The sequence below is a fragment of the Onychomys torridus genome, chromosome 6 (assembly GCF_903995425.1).
Source record: "Onychomys torridus chromosome 6, mOncTor1.1, whole genome shotgun sequence".
Taxonomy (NCBI): domain Eukaryota; kingdom Metazoa; phylum Chordata; class Mammalia; order Rodentia; family Cricetidae; genus Onychomys; species Onychomys torridus.
The window spans coordinates 70,827,386-70,838,407 of NC_050448.1; the positions used below are offsets into that span (position 1 = coordinate 70,827,386).

Genomic DNA, 11,022 nt, shown 5'->3' on the forward strand with positions numbered 1-11,022 from the left:
CTGGGGATTGGCTGCTGTTGTTGGGAGCCTGGGAGGCAGAAAAAGAAACCCAGTGTGGGGAGGGAGGAGAGAGCATGGTAGCCAGGCTTCAAGGGTTGCAGAAGGGCTACTTGCCTGTGAGGGTGAGGTCGAGTCTTAGGGATGTGTTTCTAGGGAGAAGGGGGGCGCACGGTGACTGTTGGCAGGGTGCTTGGGGGCGTGGGCGGGGAATGGGACAGGGGCTATTGCCCTAGGACCCCAGCTCTAGGCTTAGGACCAGTTTGTGAGGGCTTGAGTGAGGAGAGAGGGGTGAGAGACCTGTCCTCCACTCCTCCCATCTTTTCACCCTAGACACTTACAGCTACGCTGTGGAAATCATATGCAAATTAACTCATTAGCTTTCCAGGCCAACACCTCAGACATCCTTCCTAATGGAGGGAGCTAGAGACTGTACCTTTACAGCGCCCTCCATCCCTCCTGAACAACTTACGGAGAGAAGCAGGAAAAGGGGAGGGAACGTCACTGAAATATGACTTAAGCATCTGGTTCTCCGATTTACCTGTCTCTACTCATCACCCTGGTTCAACTCTGTGTCCTGGATTCCCCCTGTGCCCATCCCGGGGCCTCCCAGAGGAGTTTCCCTCTCCAGTTGACTGGGGTAAGAAGACAGAGCCAGGCTGTTGGGAAAGAGGGTGAATATAAACATCCTGAAAATGTCTGTCGGCAGCTTCGCCGGTGAAAGCCACCCGATGCCACCGCAGAACTTCTTCCCTTCCCTCCACACGTGGAGACTGGAGGAAGGAAGAGCCATGATGCAGGGAAACGGAACAGTGAGAGCAGCCATGAGAGACTAGAAGAGCGTGCTGGGATCCTGACATGGTGGCTAGGTTAAAACATTTTTACATGAGCAGAGATCTTGCTGGCAGCCGCCCACCACAAGCACAGAATTTAGGTTGCCTTTCTGTGTGAAATATGGCTTTGTGTTCAGCTCTGAAATGGTTGCAGACCAGGAATCACACTCAGCTCATCCCTCCTTCCAGCTGTCTTCAGCACAGCACGGGGAGGTACCTCGCATGCCCTTCTCCGGGGAGGGATGGCCATGGCCTGGGCCCATTCAAGGATGGGAGATAGAATGGCGGTGATTGGCCCTGTGTCCTCTGCCTCCTCAGGCTGTGCTCTGGCCACCTGAATTTGCTGTTCACCACTCACTGAGTCAAACCAGTCACGGCAGCCTTTGTAGCCTCAGACGGACAAGCAGAGACCACTGGCTGTTCTTCACCACTCAACAACTCTGTGGTTTGCAGAGGAGAAAACAGACACTTTTCAAACCCCTTTAGCCCAGGGCTCATTAACCAAAGTGACAGTCAGAACTTGAATCCACACCCCTGTGGTTTCAAAGCCAGGTTTGTTTTAGCCTGGATGCTAGAACGTGTGTGTGTGTGTGTGTGTGTGTGTGTGTGTGTGTGTGTGTGTATGTGTGTGTTGCCCTCCCCTGGGTACCACAGATGACTGGCATGTTGGGACACACATGTCACTCTTGTTTTGTCTTTCTTCATTATGTGGGGGTGACAAGGAAGAGAAAATGGAAACGCTGACAAGATGGGAGGGCATAAGGTGTGGGATTTTAACCCAACTTTCAGTATCTGTGGCAATGGGCAGCTCTAGAGCTGTGGGAAGGGAAGCCTCTGAGGGGCCAGGGAGCCTCTGAGGGGCCAGGGAGCCTCTGAGGGGCCAGGGAGCCTCTGGGGGGCCAGGGAGCCTCTGAGGGGCCAGGGAGCCTCTGGGGGGCCAGGGAGCCTCTGAGGGGCCAGGGAGCCTCCGAGGGGTCAGGGAGCCTGGTCCTCACTTTGTCTCCCAGGCGGGCCTGGGTGTCAGGAAGGTGGTATTTGGTGTAATTCCCTTGGCTCAAGTGGGGTCCTTGTTTCTAGACAACCACAGGCTAGATGTGGAGAAAATTTTGGGACTGTGAGAAGCAGGGACTGGGAAACCAAGTCTTTTGGCAGGCTGGGGAGATGGCTCAGTGGTAAGAGCATTTGCTGTGCAAGGACCAGAGTTCAAATCTCCAGCACTCACATGTGCCTAAAGCCCAGAATCTCTCTTTCCTCAAGATAGTTTAATTGGAGTTACTCCCCTAACTTGTGTACAAGGTGGTAATGTCCCAACAGAACGCAGGTCAAAGGGTTCCCCCAAAGTCCTTATTCTCTCCACAGCCTGTCTTTGTTAATCGGAGCATCCCATTGCCAGTCCTTCCTCTGTCTTCTCCGAAGCTTTGGGACCTGGCTGCTGGGGTGAGACCTCAGGATCAGGGGCAAAGGACACACCAACAAGTTTTTAACCCCTTCTATGCCAGATTCAAGAGGCTCTATGTCCTTACCTCATGAATCATTCAGCTCCTGCCTTCCCTAGTCTAGGCCTTACTATTATCGTTAATAAACTTAATCTTAGAGTACAAGCCCTGGGATACCTGCTACAGGGCGCCTGTGAGGAAGTCGGGCAGGTGTGTGGGGAGAGATGTTCTGAAGCTGTGCTCTGTTGGGAGGGTGGAGGAGAGAGGAGAGGGGGTAGAAGGAACCCTTGCCTGGCGGAAAGAGGAAGCTGGGTGCAGGCCTGGCTTCCCCTTCTTCCCACACAGCCGCCGCCGCCGCCAGTCACAAGCCAGTTTCACGCTTAGGTCAGCTCTTCCACAAGGTCAGCTGCTCCCCAGCTCCTCTGCGCCCCATCCCAGACAGAGGACCACGCCAGTCCGTCTGTTCACGTTTGTCTTGAGTCCTTGGTAGAAGGGAAGGGAGGTCCCTCAGGCCAGGAAACCGAGGCAGCTCCATCTTGTTTTTGTAGTGCTGGAGAGCCCAGGGGCCTCGCACATGCCAGGCAAGCACTGTGCCCCCCAGCCTCAGCGACCCCGCCCCCCACGCACACACCATGGTGAGAGGCCAGTGTGAACTCCACATATCCTCAGGGCCGGGGTAAATTTCACTTCTCTTATGGCATGGACAGGTGGCACTGGCCCCCTGTGTCCCTAGAACTCAAGTTGCACAGCTGAAATTTCACCCTTGAATAACAACCTGGAATGGGGCATCCGAGGAAACCACTTCCCCAGCACACTCTAACCCAGGCGCTGCCCGCTGCTTGCCTGCCGTGTGCACACGCATCCCTTCCTTCCTAGGCCTGGCAGCAGCCCGTGCACAGTGAGCAGGCTGTAGGGTGAGGGCTCCTTCCGGGGGCCTCAGGGCTCACCTTCTCCAAGGTGACCAGGAAACTCTCTGACCAGGGTGTTGTCTAGGGAAGTTGATAGGGAAAGGCCATGGCATCAGCAAGAGCAATGAGCTTGATTTTTTTTTTTTTTTTTGATTGAGGTAAATAAAAAAAGCTTTATCCTGCAACATTTGGAGATACAGTCTATGCCCCCCCAAGTTCCAGACCTGCCCCCCTCCTTCACATTAGGCTCTTCCGGTATTGACCGTGCTGGGAGGTCTGTCTGAGGTGGGAGTCGGGGGTCTGCAGGTCCATCTGTCTGTACAGGTCTCTCAGCTCCCTGACTTCCTGCAGCACCCTCTTTGCCTGGCTCCAGTTGGACGAAGCCTCTCCCAGCAGCCTCTCTGTCTCCAGCAGCAGCTGCTCCGACTCAGAATCGGGTGGAGACTGTGGAGGGTCCTTGGCCTTTCGCTTGCCGTCTCCCAGTCCCTGAACCTCTGCCAGCAGCTCCTGAGTCTTCTCTAGTTTCCTGGCTACTAGGTCCTGGATCCGGGACAGCTGCCCTGGCTGGGAGGGAACAGGGGCTGGGGATCCCTCAGCTCGAAGGTGGAGGGGGCAGGCTGGGGCAGTGTCCCTCTGCGACAGGATCTCCTCCAGGGAGGCACAGCGGCCCTTCTCGGTAGAGGTCAACTTCTTCGGGGCTTGGGGGGTGTAGGGAGCCTTGTCTGGCTTTCCCCAAGGCCGAGAAAGGCTGCTTGCCCGGTGTGAAGAGGGCTGGATCCGGTCGGAGTCCGCTCTCCGGCGACTGCCAGCCAGCTGGGCCACAGACTTGTCCAGATCCACCCGAAAGTTCTCAGCACAAGAGGCTGGCTCCTCAGGGGAAGGGTCTTCCTCTTGGATCAGGTCTAATGTCAGCATCCCATCTGAGGTAGAGGTCGAAGCCTGGGAAAGAGTGTGGAAGAAGGGGTGATCTATCATTAGCATATGAATGATGAGGGCAAGCTATGGTCTCTTTCCTCAGCTCGCCTTCCCTGACTGAGGCCTCCACTCCTGACTGAGGCCCCTCCACTCCTGACTGAGGCCCCTCCACTCCTGACTGAGGCCCCTCCACTCCTGACTGAGGCCTCCACTCCTGACTGAGGCCTCCACTCCTGACTGAGGCCTCCACTCCTGACTGAGGCCTCCACTCCTGACTGAGGCCCCTCCACTCCTGACTGAGGCCTCCACTCCTGACTGAGGCCCCTCCACTCCTGACTGAGGCCTCCACTCCTGACTGAGGCCTCCACTCCTGACTGAGGCCTCCACTCCTGACTGAGGCCCCTCCACTCCTGACTGAGGCCCCTCCACTCCTGACTGAGGCCCCTCCACTCCTGACTGAGGCCCCTCCACTCCTGACTGAGGCCCCTCCACTCCTGACTGAGGCCCCTCCACTCCTGACTGAGGCCTCCACTCCTGACTGAGGCCCCTCCACTCCTGACTGAGGCCCCTCCACTCTTGACTGAGCTCCTCTATTTTGCTATTTTGGATTCCTTTGATGATGATTTAAAGTCCTTTCTTCTGCTTTTCTGTAACGTGTCTTCTCCTGCTCTGCTACAGGCTTCCCGAGAAGCATCTACTTCTGTACTGTGGACTCTTCAGCATCACAGGGTGGCCCCCACACAATCCACAGTAAGGTCTACACACAGACAGAAGTAGAATGCTCTACTCACATCCTCTTGGCCACACACCTTAGCCTGCACTGAAATCTGAACTCTGAAGCCTTGCCTGGTACCAGACATTGTTCTCTTATTTCTTAAATGCTGTAATTTAGCAGTGGGAAAGGGAGGTCAGGACTTTCTATGCTGTTGCGCATGTGCGGTTCTGACCGTTTCTCACAGAAGCACTTTACAGCCAGGCAACTCTAGAGACCACGGGTCTGCTAAATCCAAGGCCTGAGTTCTTCCTCCTGCCGGTGACAGCCTCTCCCTACACTCAGCATGGCTGAATGAGAGAAACCACCATTTCACTCAGCAGAAGCTTTGCTATGGGGCATGTGGCACTGACCATCACTCGTCAGGGTGGTCAGCCAGCACACAGCAGCATGTATCACTGCACACAGCTCTTCTATTTTTCACTTTCCTAGGGGCATTGCTCATTTCCTCGGAAGTTATTGAGAACAGAGACCGTCTGACTCAGGGCAGGTGCTGAGTAAGTAAGTACTTTTGATTCGGCAAATGAGGCAGGGATGGAGGGTGGGCAGGCCTCCTGAGCCTTTGATCCTTGGATCAGCAGGCCTCCTACAAATGTGCCTGCTTGTTCACAGCTGAGATGGACTGACACAGAACTGGCCCCTGGGCAGTGTTTACTTTCTTGCACTTTTACATACCACAGCCATGAGGTGTCCCCGCGTGGGAGGGCGGCGGGAGTGTTGGATCTTTGCTCTGTCTCGAGTAGGATGGACAAGGAAGCTGTCCTCCTCAACGGTGACCTGAAGAGATACGCTGTGAGTCCCAGGGTTTCTTTAGGACTGTCCCAACTGGCAACCCCTAACGTGCCTGGACTGGGAAATAAGCCATCCCACCAACTGCTTCTGAGCAGGGCCACAGGCAGAAGGATTTATGGACAGTTAGTTGACCCGAGGCTTGCTCAGGCACCAGGAAGCTGGGGAGACGAATGAGCAGAGAAAAAGACTTCAGGGAGAAGATGGGGGGCCACAGGCCTTTAAAGAAGCAGAGAAAGTAGAGTGGGGTGTTAAGGGGGCCCCACGAAACACCCCTCCTCCTCTAGTGAGTCACAGCTTGCTTTCTGTCCTAGCACCCACATCCCCACAACAGGCCCCTACCTCATCCAAGATTCGGTTCTTAGCTCTGGTGATGGCCGAGCTCAGTGCATTGATCCATGACTCCTTTTCTTCGGGACTCACTGCCAGGAAGATCAGGTTGGGTGCCTGTGAGGGGAACGTTGTTCTTGCTTTAGCTAGGGCGTTACAAAAGAAAAAGACATCCTGATCTCATTCCCTCACACCCAGCTCCCGGGGAGAGCGGTTCTGCTCCTGGAATCATGAACGACTGACTGAAAGCTGGAGTCAGGTTGTTTTAGGAACGATGGAGGAGGCGCCAAGAGTGGCATTGGATTTGAACTTGCTGCTGCAGACATTAGGGGACGCAGGACAGAGCTTAGGTCTAAAGATCTTTAAATGTCCGAGGACACAGAATGTGGCAAGCATGGCTTCCCTGGGTTCCCTTGAACTTCAACCACCCATCGGGGCACAAGGAGCATAATTTTTTCTTCCAAGAGAATATATGTGTATACACAGTAGGGCACGCGTGCGTGCGTGCGTGCATGCGTGCGTGCGTGCGTGTGTGTGTGTGTGTGTGTGTGTGTGTGTGTGTGTGTAGAGAGAGTAGGGAGAGAGATGACATCTTTATGGCTGAAGAGGTTTACAGCTGGCCTGCCTAGAGGGAAGGGAATGGACAGAATATTCTCCACTTAACCAGTAAAAGCAAGAGGAAGAACCCTTCTGGGGGCCAAGACCGTAGGGAGGGGGATCCTGCAGGGTGGCCCCTGCCCAGCGGCCAGGCTGGCACACTACCGTGGTGCCTGGCTGCTTGCATCGGGCCAGGGTGAACTTGCTGTGGTTTTTCTTGCTTCTGCTCTTGGACTTCCGGAGTTCTTCACACTTCTCATAATCACTCAGGTCAAACACCTCTTGGACATTTTTCTCATCTTTTACCTAGGGGAGGTTTGGGGTGTGACAAGGATAAAATTATCTGCTTCTGTTCCTGAAGAAAGGGAAAGACAGCAAAAGGAAGCCATCCCACCCAAGGTGTGTATCTGGGGATGGGGCTAAGAACCGAGTTCTTGTGTGGGATTCTGTTGAACCCCCTTGCCCTACAAGCTACCATTCCAGAGTCTCCCCCTACCCATGAGCCTCACTCTGTTTCTGAAGGACATAGCTTTACAAGGTCCTTAAAGGGACATGTCCTTAAAGGGACATGGTGAATGGGCTGATCCGATCGTCTCAAGTAAGGAAGACTCCAGTGGCCATTAACAGTCCAGGGGAAGCTGAAAAGGGCAGCCAACATCTGGAACAACAAAGGGCCGCCTCTGGCCTGAGGGAATATTACAGTTCACAAGAGCTCCTTCCCACCTGCTCCCCCTTCTAAAGTAGGACATTATAGGAGACCTTTCCTGATCTGCAGGCCAGCCACCCTCTTCTACTTGGTTGGGAATATGCCAGGAACAAGTCAGTCATGTTTCCCGGGCAAATGTGTCAAAGTAGCCCCGTGTTTCCCTTGGCAGACTTCAGCCAGTTGATCTGTGGATCACATGTGCCATGGGGGAGCGAAAGGGCACATTCATCTGTCTCCATTTGTCTGGCAAGGTGTGGCTCTCCAGGGATCTCCCTGTTTTAGGGCTCCTGGGCTTTTGGCTGGGAAGTGACCAGAGGCCTTAAACATTATGGTGGACATGGGACGGACAAGCTGCCACAAGGAACACTGAAGAACAATTCACAGGAACCCAGGCTGGGATGTGGGGCCCTCCTCTCTGGCTCCTTCCCCAGAGAGACTATCAGCAGGGACCAGAAAGCTTGGAGAGGAAAGAGCTGGGTGTGTGCAGCAGGGGTGGGGGGAAGGACTCACTTGTTCTGCTTCCCAAGGGAAGGGAGGGAGCTCTCCTGGCTTGGACGAGGCTGATAAGGCACTCTGGGAGCAGGAGGCATTGGCAGAGGTTAGGAAGGGCATGGGGAGAAGACTGGGTGAGGCAGGAGGCAGAGTAAGTAAACGCCAGTGCCCAGAGAAGACGGGCACCCCGCACATTGTTCTCCACTGTATTCTGTCTCTTCCTCACACCAGATTCCCAAAGTCTCATTTCTGACTACATCTTCCAAATTAACCCTTCCTTCTTCTCATGGTCCCCAGATGTACTCAGCAACACTTTCCACCTAACTTCCTCTATCATGAAGTCACTTGACGGTGTGGACCTGTTCCTCTATCTGACCCTAGACCAGAAGACACCCTGGCCCTCTTCAAGGGTGCCCTTGGGGAGTAGGGAATGGTCCACAACACACATGGAAAGGTTTCTCTAGTTGTGGGAGACCCTGCTTTCCCAAGAACGATCGACTGACAGAAACTATGGAAAGGTTAGGGACGTTTTCTCTTTCCCATCAGCATGTAAATTGCAAATATATGATGCTTTTGGTGTTTACATCTTCAAGCTAGTGGTTTGTTGTAGCTTTTCTTTACGGGTAGAATAAATGGTGTCTTTTGGCAGCTCTGTCCTTAGCCCAGCCCACTGGACCACGGATGGTCAGATTAAGGTGCCTCTTTTCCAATGCCCTTCCCAGTAGGGGGCATCTGGCCCCAGGACTAGGCAGATGCTCCTGACTCAGAGGACAGCAAACACTCTAGGCTGAGGTCATCCTAGCCTCTCTCTGCTCTGTATCCCTCCCTTCACACACAGGCTTATTAACCGATTAACCATGCACGTTTGTCCCCGGGTTCTGCCTTTTGGACAAATACAAGCCAAGAAAAGGGAGGGGGCTTGTTTAGTTTGCTTAGCCTTTCACTGTCCTCGGGTCTCCCGACATGTAGGAAGCCCTTCCTGATTGCTCCCGCCGTTTCCTGGCATTATGGAGCTCAGGGAAGACAGGAGACACCCCGACACTTGCTGCCGCTTTTTTAAATAAACAAAAGTAGAAAGCAAGACAATTGTGGCGAGAACTCCCGGCAGGATTTGAGACTGACTGGGTAGCAGCGACCCTTCAAAGCAGAGTCTCCCAAGTCTTCCTTCAACTCGCTCAAGACTCCCCAACCGTTATGTTTGGGCCCCTTCAAGAGGGACCTCACCGGCTGGGCACTGTTTGGTTCTCTCGGCTTGTCTCAGTACAGTTTTCAGATGAGTACTTCTCTCGGGCTGCCAATGCGCCTGCTTCAACACCATAAAAGGATCTCTTTACCCCCACAGAGCGGCAGAATGCAAGTGTCTAGCACTGAAAGCAGAAGAGGTTAGAACTCAGGAGGACTTCCCAGTCCGTTCTGGGGGAGGGAGCGCAGTCACGGGAGGAAGGGCCGGTCTAAGGGGACACAGTGTACCGTGCTCTGGAGAAAGTCACCGGGAAGCAAGTTGGGCTTCTCGGCATTCCTGTGAGTGATCGAGAGTTGGCTTTACAAATGGGGGAAGGGGACCTGACTCCATGACCCGGCTTTAGATTCTGACCCAGTGTGGGCTGTGGGTTCATGCTCAACTACAGAGTCAAAGCCACGCGCGCGCACAGGCACTCAGTCCTAACTCCACTCCCCGCCTCTACAAATAAAGGTGGACAGAATATGAGTTCCACGTTGTTTGTTTGGTTTTTCCCCCCTTCTTTTACTCTTTAAGTGAAGTGGAAGGTGAGGAACAGGCCTGGTTCAGGACGCCGGCTCCTATAAAAATCTGGCATTCCCAGCTACTCTACGCCAGGTCCCAGAGACGGACTCAGTTTGCGTTTTCTATGATTTAGGGTGACTTGCTACGCAGGAGACCTACATCTGCCCCCTGCTACAGACAGGAAAGAAAGGGTGGTGGGCTGGGGTGGGAAAGGCAGGAAGGGGCGAGGGACAAGATGCCCAGTGTGTTCCAACAGAAAAAAAAAAGAATCCCGGAGTGTTTCAGAGGGCCAGAATGGGGTAGGAGGCAGCGGGCGTTCAGAACTTCGGAGGAAGGTGTCCGCCAAGGCGCATCCAATAAGTAAACTCCGACTTCCCACGCAGGTAAAGTCACTCGGGGGTGACTTCTCTCTGCAGACGCGCGACTTTGGCGACCCCCGAACTTGCAGAGCGGGAGGCGGGGCGAGCCGGCGGACAAGCGGCCGTGGGGACCGGGTCGGGACGGCGGGGGCCAGGGCGCCTACCTCCTTCTCGGAGACGTAGAGCTGGTCGCCTTTCAGCACCACATAGCGGTTTTTCCAAATCTCCCTGAAAATCCCTTTCCCGCAGAATTTCCGGACCCAGCCGACCTTCTCGGGCGCCGCAGAATGCTGGTTTCCATCCGGAGGCCCCTGGCCGGGCCGAGACGGGGAGCGGGCGGCTCAGGCGGGTCCCCGCGCCCTCCCCGGCCCCCGCCCGGCCCCGGCCCCATTGTCCGCGCGCCGCGCACTCACCCGCTTGCCGGAGCCGCTCTTCTTCATGGCGGGATCGGGCGGCCGCGCCCGCTGCTCGCTCGGCGGCTCGCACTAGCCGCAGGCCGGGCCCCCGCCGCCCCCGCCGCCCATGCCCGCCCCCGCCGCCCGGGCCCCGGCCGCCGCCGCTGACGTCGCGGGCTCCGAATGAAGGGCGGACCGCGGCGCCGCCGCCGCCGCGCGCTCCCCGCCCCCCGCCTTTGTTTCCGACCCGGCACCCGGCGGCGGAGGCGCGAGCGGATAACCGGGAGGCGCGGCGATGGGGGCGGGCCCGAGGCGTGGCGAGCGCGCTGGAGCCGGGGCGCCGCCGGAGAGCGGCCGGCTCGGACCGACCCGCGGACTCGGGCGAGCGGGGCTCCCGCAGGCTCCCGGGCTCGACCTGCTACTCCCCGGCGGCCGTGAGCGCCCCGCGAGGCCTGCGGTGAACACGCGGGCAGCGGCGCGGAGGCCCGCGAGCCCTTCGGAGCCCCGAGGTGGGGACCGGGCCCGGCGGGAGCCCAAGTTTGAGGACGGCTTTCCTCGCCACTCCCCGGTCTCCGTCCCCCTACCGGGTACAGGGAGGAGGGTGAGCTGACCCGTGAAAGCCCCCGGGGGACCCAAGTGTCGTCTTCTAGGGCCGATGACTACCAGACAATAAACTAATAAACTCTTACCCGGGGTATGGTAAACACAGCCCTCACGAAATGAGTAAAGATCCCTGGCACAGAGCAGGG

General features: G+C 56.1%; 1 protein-coding gene across 2 annotated transcripts; it reads right to left on the bottom strand.

The window, feature by feature from the left end:
* Positions 1-3,300: 3,300 nt before the first annotated feature.
* On the bottom strand, positions 3,301-10,388 carry Plekho1 (pleckstrin homology domain containing O1). 2 transcript variants are annotated; one of them, XM_036190923.1, is made up of 7 exons: positions 10,292-10,388; positions 10,043-10,189; positions 7,794-7,856; positions 6,743-6,883; positions 5,993-6,097; positions 5,537-5,638; positions 3,301-4,113 (listed from the first exon to the last, which is right to left on the bottom strand). In XM_036190923.1, exons 1-7 carry the CDS (start codon positions 10,316-10,318, stop codon positions 3,412-3,414), a joined length of 1,287 nt encoding a protein of 428 aa, XP_036046816.1. In that variant the 5' UTR covers positions 10,319-10,388; the 3' UTR covers positions 3,301-3,411. The 2 variants fall into 2 exon arrangements, with proteins under 2 accessions (XP_036046816.1, XP_036046817.1); XM_036190924.1 differs by lacking the exon at positions 7,794-7,856 and having other exon boundaries at positions 3,326-4,113.
* Between the last annotated feature and the right edge of the window lie 634 nt (positions 10,389-11,022).